Here is a 17,641-nt window from a genome sequence, read left to right as displayed (position 1 = left end):
AGTGGTCCCTTAATACTGTATCTGAAGTTTCTTTCCAGAAAGTCAGCCTTGGTGCAGAAATACAGGCACTAGAGCCAGTCCCACAATGAGCTTTCCTTAGGATGTGCCATTTCTGTGTCTGTAGCTTTAAATGCTATTGAGGAGGAGAAAGGGGGGCAAAGTGGAGGGTGGGGGTGTGGCCATGTTACCTGCTATTAATAGCCACATGTTACTGTAATATCTGCCTTATCAAACTTGTAAAAGTAAAAAAAAAAACATTAGAACATTACCAATGAGATTCAATTAAAGACTTAATTATTATATAAATCTGTTTTCAGAGAAAATGGTCCCCTTAAAATGTAATCAAACCACCGACAGGAATCTTTTTCTCAAGATCCTTTCCAGAGCCGATTTCAGAGCAATGTCACTTGAGCTGAAACTTTTTACACAAATTTAAAAAGTAACGCAACACCAGATGAAATGTTGTTTTCATGGACCTCCAGTTGGTTGATGCTCTCATCTTGATGCAATGATGTAGAAGTTTACTTGGCATGTGTCTAATGGGAAAAATTACATTTAAGCATAATTCCTTATATTTTTAGTTTTATTTCTACTTTAATTCTCTCACATTATTGAAAGACAGTTTATCTCAGTTCCTGCTTAACTGCTGAGACGTCCAGTCTCAAACATAATGTGAGCACTGTTTGTCTGAACAGATAGGGGCTACAAGGTCACCCTAAAACTATCTCTAGTTTTCCCATGCCAGTTAAGATGTAACTGGTGGGGTGAAAGTCGTACAGGGAGGAGGAGAGGAGATGGCTCCAAGATGTCTCTTGTATTTCTTGATTGTCTTCATGTGTATCAGATTGCATGTAAAAATTGTAGCGTCATAACAAGCCAAGTGCGTGTGTGCTGTCACTCTGAGGATGCATATAAGCCTAGTGTTCTTGTTCACTCATTTGAGGAACTGACTCCACACTGGGCTGCGGCCTTTTGTGAAATCATGTTGCTCCTATTGGCAAATATATCTTTAATAAAATACAAAAACCCAACTTGGTTTTAGTCTCAGACTGTCTTATGTGTTTCACTTCACTAAACTTTGAAAACTCTTCCCCTGCTGCAACAGGAAACTTCCATTACATGTGTTTTAGGTACACTTAGGTGTGGTTACTTTGGTTAAGTGCAACAGACTTTAGTATAAGTGCTTTGTGTTAAGTTAATGTAACAAAAGTCTTGCAAACATTCAGAAGACAATCCATTTGCTGGTTTTACCGTAATACAAACAACAAACACAAAAAGACAAGACACTAAAAGATACAAGATACATAGGATATATAGGATACACAACAAAGACATGCATGTTAAGTGCGTTAACCTTTACAAACTTCAATTGGAAACTTGTTCCATTGAAACATGTCACATTCATACACAGACACACACATATATACAATATGTTTTCCTTTAAACTGCTAAGCTGTGTGTGTGTCTGTGTGTGTATGTGTGTGTATGTGTGTGTGTGTGTGTGTGTGTGTGTGTGTGTGTGTGTGTGTGTGTGTGTGTGTGTGTGTGTGTGTGTGTGTGTGTGTGCAGCTGATTGTATTTCCTCTGCAGCAGCCGATACTGTAGCTGCTGTGACCGCCTGCACCTGTCACTGTACGTCGTGCCTCACACACACACCCACACACACACACATACACTTTAACTTGAATGCAAACAGGCAAGCCGAGTCTTCATGAATGACTTGGATGAGTGAATAAGCACAAAAAGCCTCTGTCTCATGGGCTTAGTTACAAAAGGATTAAAGTTGCAGTGCGAAAAGAATCACATTCCTGATCTAATTTTATTTGTTGACAAAGAGCCTATTGAGGAAAAGTTTTTCCAGAATTTAATATGCCTTATGAGAATTAGATTTGATTAGATTTTTGGATGAATGCTCTTGGTCAACAGCATTAAGCGCGTGGTCTGTCACACTGAATTTTCTTTTAGCCCAACTGGCCACTTGACAAATCATAATTTCTGTTATGGATTGTCATAATCCTAAAATGAAAATTTGCAATGCAGTTGGCACCGTTCAAAGGAAGGATTAGATTAGCATGCAGTCTAATAAACCGTGTGTCAGTGCTGCTGTTTTTCACAAGGACGTCTGTATGTGGCATCAAAAACTCTTTGATTTACTGGTAATTTGTAAGTGAAATATATAAGATTATAATTTTATTGACAACGAATCATAAAGTAAGCTAAATAAGCCTGCTTGTTTGGCCCAAACACACACATATGCGCACACACACACACACACACACACACACACACATACACACAGACCTAAGCAACATATTCAAACAATACAATGTGAAAACCTTTACTCACCGAAATATCCAACTACTTATAAATACATATTTACAGAGAAGAGATTACATTCATGAGAGTCTGATGGAGGTAGAAAATAGGATCCACTCCTCCGGTTAAAAACTACACACCTGAAGTTGTAGTTTAGACTCGTGTTTTAGTGCTGATTATTTAATCACTCCACATGTATTAACATTATACAAAAACACATTACGTAAAACAACTATTTTGTTCTTTTTTTGAGAACCAGATAAATTATTGACTTTCAAAAAAAATAAATTCACAATTACCTCACGCACAAGCAAGTAAAATGCTTTCTACTGAAATGCTTTCATACACACTAGTGTAAAATTATACTCTCACATAATATACTGAAAAGCTCTCATATACACGACGGAAATGGGACTTCACTTTCAATAGTGTATATGAGAGCGTTTCCATATTGTGTGTCAGAGCGTTTCAATAGTGTTTATGAGAGCGTTTCAGTAGTGTTTATGAGGCAGTTTCATATGTGTTTATGAGCGCGTTTCAATAGTGTTTATGAAATCATTTCAGTTGGGTTTAAAAAAAAAAAATGTAAAGATTATTTTTGGGGCATTTTTAGGCCTTCATTTCTATAGGACAGCTGAAGATATGAAAGGGGAGAGAGAGGGGGAATGACATGCAGCAAAGGGCCGCAGGTCGGAGGAGTAAACCTCTATTTATGGGCACCCGCTCTACCAGCTATCCAGGCGCCCAAATCGTTTCAGTTGTGTGTGTGTGAGGTTTCAGTATAGTATGTGAGAGTATAATTTTTCACTAATGCAAATGAAAGCATTTCAGTAGAGTGTGTGAGAACATTTCACTTGTATGTATGTGAGGTAATTGTCAATATTGTCCCAGATGGCCCCTCATACAGAGTCCTGTACACATTACAGTAAATTACAAATATAGTAGTAGCTACAAATAACATCACAAGTGTACAAAACATATATACATAAGTATAGACAGACAGACATAAGTTCTGATCATATTTACCAATTATTGACCCTTAATACCTTGTTCAGGTTAAATCTAGAGGATATTATTTGTAATTTGAGTATAATAATAATCTGATTCTACACACACACGTACACACACATACAATAATATTCATATTACTGTTTATTGTGTTCTGTCCGAATGTTTTTACAGTATAACAAACAATGTAAAACTCTTCAGTTCCTGACCTCATCACTTATATATATATACAAACTGTTTACACCTCTGTGAGTATGTATGTGTTACGGTGCCTAAGGCCTAAGATTTCCATTGCCAACAACAGCTTTTCCCAACAAGTCCTCTAAACCATACAACGATAGGTTGTTTATTCCTACGCTGTAATACGACCCATAGGAGCGTTTCATAAATTAGCGCCCTTAGCGGTGGCAGGAAATACGACCCACAGGAGCGTATTCCGTCCTCATACCCATATATATACCTATATATAAAAATAACCATATATAAAAACAGATCCTACTGCATGAAAAGTATCTCTTCAGCTCTGTCTGACAGACTACAATGTTCTTACTACAACAGAGAGCTAAAGCTGACAGGATAAAAGCAAAGCGTGGGTAGATGCTGATGTTGTATCAAAAGAGAGCGAAAATAGTTCCAGTAAACGCGTGATGAAGAAAGAAAACTCAAAGAGAGAAAGTTATAGTCACAAGTTTGGGTATCAAATATTTATCCGATACACAAATACACACCAGTAAATGATTTTGGACCAGCTGTGAGGTTTATCAGGAATGAAAATCAAAAATCTAACAGTTAAAGGTTATTATATAAGTCTCAAATAAAACCCTCTGTTTTAAATAAGACTTTTTAGCTAGAGGGCAAACAAAATATATTATTTAATCTCTGCTCTATGGTTTTTGCTGGATATGCAACTTTGTTGTTGGTAAACAAGCTTATTAGCAATGCAAATGTGGCGGGTTTATGTAGAAAATGAATACAAGATTTAAATTGTTTTTACAAAATTGTTACACTGCTACACAGTCACAACTATGATACCACAGATGTTGTTTGATACATTCTGAATCTTTTACCATTGGTGGTAAGCAGTTGGTGCTACAATATCTTTGCGTGATGGCTTTAACTGTAGTTGTGAGAAGATGGAGTGCAGGCTTTGCCTTTTCAAGCTTGTGCTCATTTTTCTACACTACTACTACACTAAGCAACAGCAACATCTTGATTTTTCCTATTTGACGGCTTTAAATAAAGCAGCATTTTGGAATGTAATCATCGAGCAGTCATTAAAACCTTTTCACTTGTTAACTGTATAAATATTTTACTCCTATTTGTCCTGTATTTCAGTAGTAACTAATTCATAAGCAGTCCATTATAACATCACCTTTCTTTTATCCATTTGGTATAAATAGAGGGGGGCAAAATAAAAAAAGACATCTTCTAAAAATAGCCCTGATGTAAGTAACAATTTGGTGAAGCCTGTTTAGTTTAACTTTGCAGTCTTCCTAGTCTGATTATTATTATTTTTGAGGCTGTACATTTTGTTCACTTTTGCATTGTGTTCACCAGTAATTCAGCCTTATAGTGTCTCAATAAGTTGTGTTACGATGCTTTGAAAAAAATTAAAAAAAATTCACTTCAAGGTTTAAGTCAGATCTTTTTTAATGCTGACACATACTGCTGAAAATGGTTTACTTGTGTAGCTGTTTTAGGAAAACTGCAGCAGCAAAGAAGAACAGTGACCACAAGTAAAACCTCAGTAACATTAACTGAAATACACAGAATATTAAAGAACACTACAAGCTAAAAAAGACCATAAAGTTGAGTCATTCTCAACCCAAGACAAACATTTTGAGCTACATCAAATTGATGTTAAGAACACGACAATGCACACACAATGTAAAGTCATATCCTAATTGGTCAAGCAATAGAAGCCAGACTTTCCTTACAACTCCCATTAGCAGAACTGTTATCCTGCCAGTTTGTCAGGGAACCAGGAGCTATATCTATAACCTGCTCACAGCAAGAATTCAGAGGAGCCAGAGTTAGTGAGCAATCCTGAATAGAGCTCTCCAAACTGCCCTTCCCCCCTGAGCTCTGCTGAACATCCACCCCCGTGACACCATTCAGGTCTGAGTTCCCATTCGTCCTAACTGGAGGCCTGGAGGTACAATCTCTGTCCCTGCACCATCCCCATCCTCTCCTCCCTCTCTGCCTCCCCCATTTGCCCTTCAAACAGAGAATCTCCTGAAAGGAGTGCCTGAAGTCGGGGCTGCGGCAGTAGATAAGCGGGTTGAAGGCAGAGTTGGAGTATCCTAGCCAGTTGAGGAGTTTGAAGAGCAGCTTAATATCACCCAAGTTGAGGAAGGTCATGAGGATGTTGAGGATGAAGAAAGGTAGCCAACACAACGTGAAGGTTCCCATGATGATCCCCAGAGTTTTTACAGCCTTGTGCTCCTTCAGACAGAACTTAAGACGCTTTGCTGCGGAGTGTTTTCCTTCCGCTTTCTCTGTCCTTGCTCTACTCTCTCCAAACTTTTCCTCCTTACCAGTGTCTATACCTCCTGTTTTCTGCATGTTTAGTCTGTCCTCTCCTGCTTGTTCTCCGACCTCAGTTCCTGCCCTGAGTTTACTCATTGCTGGACTATTATCAGGAGTCAGCTGTGCAGTGTAATGCAAGTTATAGAAGTGCCTCTCCCTCCCTCTGATCTTCTCCAGCTGTTTCTGAGCCTCCTGGAAGACCCGGGTGTACAGGAAAATCATCACCAACAGCGGCAGGTAGAAGGACACAATTGAGGAAGACACAGCGTATGCCATATTGGTGTTGAAATCACAACAGGACTCATCCTCCAAGCAGTTGCGAGCTTCCTCTTTATCAGACACCCACAACTTCAGATGAATGGGCAGGAAGGAGATGAGGGAGGCCACTGCCCAAACCCCGAGGACCACTGCAAAGGCCCGGCCCCTGGTCAACAGCAGGAGAAAAGAGAGTGCACACAGGTGAAGAATATTGTGCACAGATGAATAAAACACAGACAGGCGAGGGATATTGATTTATGCTGGCTGTCCAAAAATGGAATAAAGGTGCTCTAAAATCATCATATCATATTTTCCGCAGCTCTCTCTGGAACCACAAAAGGCTTCATATAACTTTTTGCACATATGCCGTAGTAGTCCTCAAGACCTGTAAATAGACTTAGGGCCCTATTTTAACGATCTGAAACGCAAGTATGAAACGCAAAACGCAAGTAGCTTTGTGGGCGGATCTCGGGCGCTGTTGCTATTATACCGGCGGGATAAATGACTCTTGCGCCCGACGCAAATCTAAAATGGGTTGGTCTGAAGTAGCTAGGTGTGGTTTGGGCGTAAAGTGAAAATATCCAATCAGAGCGTCATCTCACATTCCCTTTAAGAGCAGGGCGCTTGTTCCATGGCGGATTGCTATTATGACGGCGGATTTGCCTGGTGCACGCCAGCAGGAGCTGCCGATGCGAGATGCGGCAAAGTAATAAATGCCCGTCTTCGCTGGGTGGCGATGTTGCTGCGGCCACTCGGGCGCATCTCCTCAAGTCTGGAGAGGATTGCTGCAGCAATGGAGCGTGGGCCTCCAAACGCACCACCTGCACCTGTTGTGCCCCTTCCTCCTCCCCCCACTCCATCTCCGTCCACCCGCTCCATCAGGAGCGCATCGCGCATTACTCCCGGACCAGATTCCGCCGGAGTGTCCAATCCCACCGTAGTTCAACATCACGTCTCCTTAAGTCCTCTAATATTTCCTCATTTATGTCATCAACACATCCATGATTCATGGAAATGTTCTATAAAACACAACAAGCCACAAAGAATGCTGCGACTTTTTGAGGACTGTAAGTGCCTCCTGATCTATCCAAACACATGAAGCGCATTTTCAGTAATATTTTCCTTTGTAATTATGTATGGTTTTCAAAAATGGGAACTGCTGCATCCATTTAGATGAGAGAAGTGTATGCGCGTTGTGCACACGCTACATTATGGCCAAGCATGCGCCCTAAAATAGCATCTGAATAACGCGCTACTGACTTTAGACTAGCGCCACTGACTTTAGACTAGGTTTTTCCTGGTCAGTGGCAGAATTGTTTTCTGAAACTGCAGAATAGCACAAAGTAACGTTTGCGCCGGAACACGCCTCCTCTTTTCGCTGAACCGCCCCTGGGAGCGCAAATACATTCCCTAATTTACCGACGTGCGTCTGTGGAGGGAAAAGTCCGCTGTGCGTCAGGTGCAAAATAGGAATGATACATGCGTCGGTGTACAAAGGCAATTGCGCTGAGTGCAAGATAGGGCCCTTAGACTTTGATGTGTAAAATCTGAGCAGTTCCCCTTTAAGTTGTACTTATTTAATAAAGAAAGGCCTTCTACTGGAAAAATAAATAGATCCTATTTTGGGACCAATTTTTTAGAGGACTAAATCTGTAGGAAGGAGGATATACTGTAACCACACTGATTAATAGGTTGAACATATAGAAGTTGGTGTAGCAGCAGCATTCCTCTCTTTGAATTACTTAGGCTACATTTACATTCCTATGTTTTGGTTTAAAAATGGAAACCTCTGCTACGTTTACACGTCACATTCACACTGCTCTGGCGTTTCAGAGCCCGTAACCCGGAGAAATTTGAAAACACTTCTGACCCCGTTTTGGTTTGGAATCTGCGGGGTTGTGTTGCAGTCTCAACGTTCGCAAACAGAGACCTTTGGAAACAACATAGACAGTATATAGAATGGACCAACAGTTCCCGTTGCGCTGGACTGAGACTAGTGAAGGATATTAGAAGCACTTTTCCGGTGAGCGCTGAGCGTTACTGCGCAGCCTCCAACTGAGCTTGAAGATTAATGCTGCGTTCATGCCGCTTGGGAATAACAGAGACCGCCCCCGTGATTACGTTGTTTTTCCGACTGCCACTGTTCACATGGTCAGGATGTGTGTTCTTCTTCTTCTGTTATATTGGCGTTTGGCATAACAACTTGTTGCATGACTGCCACCAACGGTTGGTTGTAGCCTAGAGCATCAGGTGTGTGAAAACATGGAGGCCACTAACAAAAGATTTGCTGCTGTTTTCTTATATGTTATCTGCAGGACAATGAACGGGAAAGGACACGGATAAGGTGTTGTTTTTTTATAAATGGGCCTATTTATGAATAATTTGAAACATGTTATGTCTGTGTATGTTTCTAGGCAGAGGCATTTGTCCACAATAAACAGTTTATTGTCATTGAAATATGTTCAGTGAAACAAAGTCGCCTCCGTCAAACGTCAGTTGTCAACAACGCGTCACCAACTGGGAAACTCGGCTAGCAAAATCTAGCCCGAGTTTCCCACCTCTGATTCCCACAGGAAGTGACGTGAATGATGGCGTTTTCACTCGGAAAAATGTGGGTAAGTGCTTGTTAGCATCAAAATGGCGCCATAGGAGCTACGCTTTCCAGATGCTCGCTTACCCCCTTGGGAAACACAGACACTGACGCCAAAGTTTCTACGCCTGATTGGGTCATGACGTCTCTTCTTTGAGACTAAGCTACAAACGTTACCCCGGCACGCACATGCCCAGTATACGAGAATGTTTATGAGATATACGGTTTGGGCATGTTAGTTTAAATGGAGAGTAGTTCTTCTACTGGAGCTAAAAAACACTCTTGTGCACAGAAATCACTTTTGGCTCAAAACTCCACTTAAAAAACGAAACGTGGCAATTTAAATGTAGCCTTAGTAAGAATCACTTTTGATTTAAAGTTTCTAAACTTAGATAAATGTCTTAGTCACATACCTGGTGAGTAGCGTAGGGTAGCGGAGCGGCGAGGTGATGGCGAGGTAGCGGTCCAGAGCAATCACACACAGGGTTTCGATGCTGGCCGTCACACACAGCACGTCAGTTGCTGTCCAGAATTCACACATGAAGTTTCCAAACTGCCAGTATCCCAGCAGGATGTGGCTGGAGCCAAAGGGGACCACAACCAAACCCATGATAAGGTCAGCCACAGCCAGCGAGGCAATGAAAAAGTTGGTGACTGTCTGGAGCCTCTGGAAGCGCAGGATGGCTGTAATCACCATCACGTTACCTGGACAGAAGAAAAGATAGATTCAGAGTATTGTAACAAAAAGTTCTAAAAAATAATAGTTTTGATGATTCAATCAATTAATCCAACAAACCATCAACTAATTGAAATGTGACATTTTTAATAACTTACCAAAAACTATGGCCAGAACCAGAATAGCCATTGTAACACCCAGCAGCACAAACTCCACATCACTGTACCCTGGCCCTTCAGAGCCCAGGGAGGAGTTGTTGTACTGCGATTGGTTAGCCAGTACTGAGACAGGCTGGATGGTACTCACTTGTACCATGATCTATAATCAAAACACACAGAACAACACAATTCATAATGGATTAAGACAGCGTTAGAAAGTGTAGTGCAGGGTCCAGTTCAGGTTTTGAATCTTTCTTCTTTTTAAAAGATATTTTTCAGCATTTTTGCTTTATTGGATAGGAATAGCTTGGAGAGAGACAGGAAACATACAGTGCCTTGCGAAAGTATTCGGCCCCCTTGAACTTTTCGACCTTTTGCCACATTTCAGGCCTCAAACATAAAGATATAAAACTGTAATTTTTTGTGAAGAATCAACAACAAGTGGGACACAATAATGAAGTGGAACGAAATTTATTGGATATTTCAAACCTTTTAAACAAATAAAAAACTGAAATATTGGGCGTGCAAAATTATTCAGCCCCCTTAAGTTAATAATTTGTAGCGCCACCTTTTGCTGCGATTACAGCTGTAAGTCGCTTGGGGTATGTCTCTATCAGTTTTGCACATCGAGAGACTGACATTTTTGCCCATTCCTCCTTGCAAAACAGCTCGAGCTCAGTGAGGTTGGATGGAGAGCGTTTGTGAACAGCAGTTTTCAGTTCTTTCCACAGATTCTCGATTGGATTCAGGTCTGGACTTTGACTTGGCCATTCTAACACCTGGATATGTTTATTTGTGAACCATTCCATTGTAGATTTTGCTTTATGTTTTGGATCATTGTCTTGTTGGAAGACAAATCTCCGTCCCAGTCTCAGGTCTTTTGCAGACTCCATCAGGTTTTCTTCCAGAATGGTCCTGTATTTGGCTCCATCCATCTTCCCATCAATTTTAACCATCTTCCCTGTCCCTGCTGAAGAAAAGCAGGCCCAAACCATGATGCTGCCACCACCATGTTTGACAGTGGGGATGGTGTGTTCAGGGTGATGAGCTGTGTTGCTTTTACGCCAAACATAACGTTTTGCATTGTTGCCAAAAAGTTCGATTTTGGTTTCATCTGACCAGAGCACCTTCTTCCACATGTTTGGTGTGTCTCCCAGGTGGCTTGTGGCAAACTTTAAACGACACTTTTTATGGATATCGTTAAGAAATGGCTTTCTTCTTGCCACTCTTCCATAAAGGCCAGATTTGTGCAGTATACGACTGATTGTTGTCCTATGGACAGAGTCTCCCACCTCAGCTGTAGGTCTCTGCAGTTCATCCAGAGTGATCATGGGCCTCTTGGCTGCATCTCTGATCAGTCTTCTCCTTGTATGAGCTGAAAGTTTAGAGGGACGGCCGGGTCTTCGTAGATTTGCAGTGGTCTGATACTCCTTCCATTTCAATATTATCGCTTGCACAGTGCTCCTTGGGATATTTAAAGCTTGGGAAATCTTTTTGTATCCAAATCCGGCTTTAAACTTCTCCACAACAGTATCTCGGACCTGCCTGGTGTGTTCCTTGTTCTTCATGATGCTCTCTGCGCTTTACACGGACCTCTGAGACTATCACAGAGCAGGTGCATTTATACGGAGACTTGATTACACACAGCTGGATTTATCATCATTAGTCATTTAGGTCAACATTGGATCATTCAGAGATCCTCACTGAACTTCTGGAGAGAGTTTGCTGCACTGAAAGTAAAGGGGCTGAATAATTTTGCACGCCCACTTTTTCAGTTTTTTATTTGTTAAAAAAGTTTGAAATAGCCAATGAATTTCGTTCCACTTCATAATTGGGACCCACTTGTTGTTGATTCTTCACAAAACATTACAGTTTTATATCTTTATGTTTGAGGCCTGAAATGTGGCAAAAGGTCGAAACGTTCAAGGGGGCCGAATACTTTCGCAAGGCACTGTATGAGAGGGAGAGAGGGGGGGATGACATGCAGCAACGGGTCCAGGCTGGAATCGAACCCAGACTTCCCAGTAAGGACTCAGCCTTAATACATAATGCGCAAACTTTACCAGGAGAGCCCCAGGCGGGTCTTTACACATTTCCTTGCACGTTTCTGCTTGGGGCCTGTTGCTTCTCAGAGACAATGCGTGATGTGGTATAAATCTAAATAAAATTACACTACTTGTATATCAAGAGATCTTTTTTTTTGCTGAACAACATGCCAAATTGCATTTAAATTGGAGCAATATTTTTGAATAAAGCCTTTCAGAGGATCAAAGGTCAGCTGGTGAGAGTTTCCTTCCGTGCAAAGGTGATGAACATAATGTGCTCTTTCACAGAGGAAGTTACATCTCCCTTGGTGTCATAATGAGTTCACCATGTTCAGCGGTCTGCATACATTTGAGTTTTGCTCCCCCAGTGTTAACTTATTTGTGAAATCAGCATTTTGTCCTGCTATGATGTCGAAGCATATACATTTCTCATGTCCAGCTTACCATTTACCCCAGTTTTTCAGTCACTTCACGGTGTACAAATTATTAGTTAGTTTTTAAAAGTATTTTGGGCCTTTTTTATGATAATGGATACCAAAGGGAAATGAGGGGAGTGAGAGGAGGGATGACATGCAGAAAGGTCCCCGTTTACATTCGGCTTCTCGGCTCTCTGACCTAATCACTTCCTGCAAGCCAAACCTACAGGTGTATGCTGGGATGATAGATGCTTGTGAAATGCTATACGAGCTACACCAGTGTATGCAGTGGTATTAGCAAAAGAGCAGCAGCATCAACATTGGCAGAACAAGAACAGGCAATGCATAAACTGTCTTATTGCATCTTTTTGCTATGGAAGAGTTGGACATGTATTGCAGTGAGAAGATATACAGTATGTTATATGTGAATGTAGCTGCACAAAGCGACAGTGGTGGTATATACTGTAACTAAGTACATTAACTCAAGCACTGTACTTAAGTACAAATTTAAGGTACTTGTACTTGACTTGAGTCTTTTCTTTTCATGCCACTTTCTACTTTTACTCCACTACATTTTAGAGAGAAATATTGTTCTTTTTACTCCACTACATTCATCTGACAGCTTTAGCCTACAAGTCTAGCTGAAATGATTAGCCAATTAAACACTTAGTTGATTGACAGAACTGTTTGGATCATTTCCAGTTTCTAAAATGTGAGGATTTTTCTGCATTGAGTACTTTTACTTTTAATATTTTAAGTACATTTTCCTGATGATACTTACAGACTTTTACTTAAAGCTTTAGTGCGTAACTTTTTGATATTAATCAACATCCGTTACATTCAAGCCAAATAAGTTGATACAAAGCTAATAATACTATCAGCTCCACATAACTCTCTCCGTATTTCTCAGTATGGCTATGTTCAGAAGATTGAGTCGTCCGGTGACTTTCACGTGCAGGAACTTGAACGAAGATAATTACCTCTTCTGAAGAGTCCATCATGTTATTTTAATCCTCCGTGTCCTCCTTCGCCACTAGCAACTGCGTGGAGGAGGGGTGGGGGTGCGTGATCACGGAAGGCTTGTATCATGCGGATGCACCAACAGTTTTGTCATTACTTAGAATTCCTCATGGGGGAGACAGAAACTACGCACTTCAAGTAACACTTCCAATGCAGGACTTGTGCTTGTAACAGAGTATTTTTACAGTGTGGTATTAGTAATTTTACTTACAGTAAGTAAAGGATTCTGAATACATTTATTTAACTTTTAATCATACAGGGCAGGTTAGCTGTGCGTGAAGGCTCTTTTACAGGAATGTTTTGACAGCCGACACCTGCTGATCCCTGTTTACTACTCTGACTGTTCATCTTGACAGTCGGGGGATAGTACTGTAAGTACTGTGAAGTAAGCAAATGTTTAGGATGATAAGTCGTCCCACAGTAGCTGCTTATTGTCTAATCTGCATTCTACCTATTTGTTTCCTAGTAGGTGGCAGTGTATTTATTTTTGTGGTTGCTCTTCTAAAAGGGAACATCATGTACGGTTTATGCTTTTTACATCAGACTACCTCCATTGTTTGTTTGGTAAACTGGATGTACGCATGGATCTATGTGCGTAGGCTTTATTCAAATACAATCCAAACACTCACAACACATGGTAACGCCAGCTGGAAAAAGACACATTGATTCACAAGTGTTTACCCAGTTCTCCCGTGGTCAATGAGCAAAGTGTTGAATTTTGGGATGCATTTCAAAATGCGAGGGTGGACCATGACGAGATTATTTTTTTTATGACAAGTTTTCAAAAGCCTTACAGTGTCATTACATGTGGTAATACCGCACATATTATGTGTCAGTGTTAGTATGCTGTCAATCATACTGTCTGCCGTCCACAGCAGCCAGTTTGTGTGACAATCTGTCATCATTCTTAAAATGTCCTCAATTTAACACATTTCCATTTAGAGAATAAAGAGGTGCCAGAGTGTGGGGCAAATGATGGGTCTGCTGGAAGACTAATTTAAAAAAATTCCATTACTGATGCTTAGGAGGATGTTTTGTAATTAATGAAGCACGGCACAGTGTCTGCCCCTGACAGATGAAAATGCACCGCACGCAATCCAATTCTAGGCAATATAACTAAAGGACTGATTTAGTCTTTTAATCATGCTTGTCAAATGTTTAGTGCACTTGTTGCTTCCTTCATAAAGCTTAAAGCTGCTGACCTTTCACACTTTACAATGATTACCCTTTTATGGTGCCTCGTTCACTGACCCCATTGATAAGATCAATAATCTGGGCGGCTACCTTCACTATTACATAATCAAGCTTGCAAAAGAAGCTCTGCTCAATCTGCTCTTCAACCTACCTGAGCTGTTTAACACACACACACAAACACACACACACACACAGGTGTCTACGTGATACGCAGGTATACGCAGTATACCCACTAAGAAAACTCCAGGATTTCCATAAACCCACTTAAAAATGCCCAAGGACACGCAACAACATACTTTCCATTATATTTTTTATATATTTTGAATTGTCATCTGTGTTTTTCTTCTTCACATGGGCTAAATAAAGGTATTTTCACTGTAAATTGGTGCATAAAAGTGTGTCAATGTAGGAAATTAAGTCGTTGGCCCCCCCTCCCCCAAGGGCATATTCTGGCTAATATATATACAGTACAGTATACCCACTACAATACATTAGACTACACACACACACACACACACACACACACACACACACACACACACACACACACACACACACACACACACACACACACACACACACTAATCAAACACATTTACACAAGATTTTCTATGACATAAATACCCCAATATTTAAGTAATATACCTTGGTGGTGTAATTATAGTGAGCACTTAAACATACAAAAAATACACATAATAGTACATGCATGAACACACCGAAACAAGTGCACCTGCAAACACAAAAATACATATGCACACAGAACACCCAGCTTTTGCAGTGCTTCTTAGAATAAATTGATGACAGCATAGACCAAACTATGAGGGAAGAGAGAGAAGCACATGCTCTAATAACAACTGAGCCATAAAACATGTTGCTGTCCTCATAAACTAAACCGTATATGTTAAAAATGAAAGCTGATTTCGGTTCACTGAATCTGAGAAACTAACACTCAAAACTAATTCTGACTTATCTCTGCAAAATTACGTTTGGTCAGAGGTCTTGTTTGTGTGGCAACTGTTAGAATAAAGAAAAGAATATCAGAAAGATGCTTTTTAAATGTTTCATACTACTACTTTCAACACATGCAGTAAATGTATTCTCTGACCACATGGTAGAAAAGCTTCAAATTTGTCATTAGACCTCAATAACAACTTAATTTAACACTAACTTTTAACTCACCATTGTTAAAATTAGTACAAAATCTGCACCTTTTACAGTGTAAAAATATTTGAAATGGTTTAATAACATTAAATAATTTGAATGCTTTAACAATTCTAAAATGTTCGAACCAGTAGACACTTGGCTCTTAAAATAGCCTCAGTGTCATCAGGAGTAGGTGTTTTTGAAATATAGGCCTACATACAGTATGCATGCACACATGAGAACACTGTGTATGCATGAAGTATATGTACAAAAACCAGACATAACATAGTTGTCCTACCTCCAGGGTCTGTCCTGTGCTTTACAATCCAGTAGTTTGATAATCCAAACGCCTTTAAATCCACAACACAAAGTATCATTATAATGTGTTAGTCAGCAGCTTTGGTCTCTCTTCCCCTTCTACTGCGTTATGAAAATTAGATTTTGTGGTTGACACACACACACACACACACACACACACACGGACACTCTGCCTTGCTGTCTCTTTCCCATAGGCCTACATGTATAAACACACTCTTTCAGCCCTCGACCACACTTGCCCTTTTGAAGCAGCTGAGCCTGTCACCCTTTTTATAAGCAAGCCCTCATGACATCATAGCAGGACAGTAGCCTATCAGAGGACAAGGATTGGCTTTTGGTGTATATTGCATGTCTGCATTGTACTGACAGCTCAACAGCACCCACTTCTCTCTGGGAAACATTAGGTTTTTAAGCTTTATTTATTTAGGTCAGGTTTCCTGAGGTCTTTCTCAGCACCACCCTACTTTACATTCACACATTGGAGCTGCAGTATACATGTAAAACAACACACTTTGGTTTTTGGCTGCTGTGGAGCTGTGCTGCTGTAGTTGAGCAGTTTAAAACATAATAACAACTTTAAAGTCCTATAAAGTTTTCATATGCTTCACTATATCTTTCTGAGAGACTACATACAATACACTGTTGCATTTATTGTTACCCTCTGAGGTCTAAACCATTTTTTTTCCTATCTTTGGTTGGCCTGGTTTCCTTGATGTTGTATAACCTCAACCCTGTTATGCACAATCAAGTAATAGACATACTTTTTTTATCAGGATATGTATGCTGCAGGGATGTCACATGAATGTATAAATTGTTATAAAAAACTAAAGGAAATTGAATCTCACAGAAATGTATTGGAATCACACAAAGAACAATAATGATGAAAACTTTTGGCTTCAGAAAATTGTCCTCCCAAGTCTTGGTAATCAGGGGAAACAAAAATATACACTGTAACTAACACAAATATAAAACTATTTAGATTTTTATTTCCCAAAAAGAAATGGCCCTGGTGTTAACTATCATGCTAACAGACAGCTGAACGAGAATAGGTATTGGAGATTGCGTGACTCGATATTTGGATTCATAAGTATTAAAAAGGCACTGTAAATTAAAAAGCTTCTGGATTGCATACAATGGCATGGAGGACCTCATTGAAATGGCGCATTTCTTTGTCTTTAAACAAAGAAATAAGTATATCTGTATTGATCTGGATATATTAAATATGACATAAGGTGAGGTCGCTGCCATCGTACACAATGCCGGTGACTTTGCAGTGTTAAAAGCAAGCGCTGCAAATAAAATAGTGTTTTGCATGATTAATATGATTTTATATTCTTATTAGTTTTATGATATTTGCTTTACATTACTTCTGTATCAGGTTTGCAGTTGATGTAAGCTCAGACAGCTTAACAGCTACTCGACAACCCACGTGTAGTTTTACTTTAGCTTAAGTTGGGTTTAACTGCACTGAACCACACTGCTCCACAGTTTATTCAATTATTAATAAGTTGTTAATATTCTTATTCTTATTCTTTATTGTATAAAGGACATATTAATTAACATTTCTGTAAATGTGCCAGTGTAAGCCAGCCAGCTAATATTCAACTGTAGTCCTTTGGCCAAATGATTTTAGACCAGAGCAACAGGAAACAACAAGACATTAGTACAGGCTGAACTATACAGACAGAAGTCAAGAAGACACCATACAGACAGCTAGAGCAACAAATAAGCTTTCTCAGTAAGTTACACATCAACAGTATCCCCATTCAGGATAAGTTTATCTTTTCTTTAATACATTTTCTTTTTAGCTGAATTATATTTTTAATTGAGCTAAACCTTTTTTTCATGTTTAATTGAACGCAGTGTTTTGTCTGCTTTATGCTGATGATAATCTTCACATCAACAACTAAATCCTCCCACACATGACCCGCATGCGGTACAGTTAAACAGTCTGAAACCAGCATGCCAGC

At 40.0% G+C, this 17,641-nt stretch overlaps 1 protein-coding gene across 1 annotated transcript; it reads right to left on the bottom strand.

The window, feature by feature from the left end:
- Positions 1–4,952: 4,952 nt before the first annotated feature.
- Positions 4,953–15,900, bottom strand: LOC120544081 (beta-2 adrenergic receptor-like). The gene is made up of 4 exons (XM_039777622.1): positions 15,652–15,900; positions 9,536–9,695; positions 9,115–9,406; positions 4,953–6,277 (listed from the first exon to the last, which is right to left on the bottom strand). Exons 2-4 carry the CDS (start codon positions 9,690–9,692, stop codon positions 5,233–5,235), a joined length of 1,494 nt encoding a protein of 497 aa, XP_039633556.1. The 5' UTR covers positions 9,693–9,695; positions 15,652–15,900; the 3' UTR covers positions 4,953–5,232.
- Positions 15,901–17,641: the final 1,741 nt, after the last annotated feature.

Source organism: Perca fluviatilis, chromosome 16 (genome assembly GCF_010015445.1).
Source record: "Perca fluviatilis chromosome 16, GENO_Pfluv_1.0, whole genome shotgun sequence".
In the NCBI taxonomy this organism is placed as follows: domain Eukaryota; kingdom Metazoa; phylum Chordata; class Actinopteri; order Perciformes; family Percidae; genus Perca; species Perca fluviatilis.
This window is presented reverse-complemented; position numbering and strand designations above follow the sequence as displayed.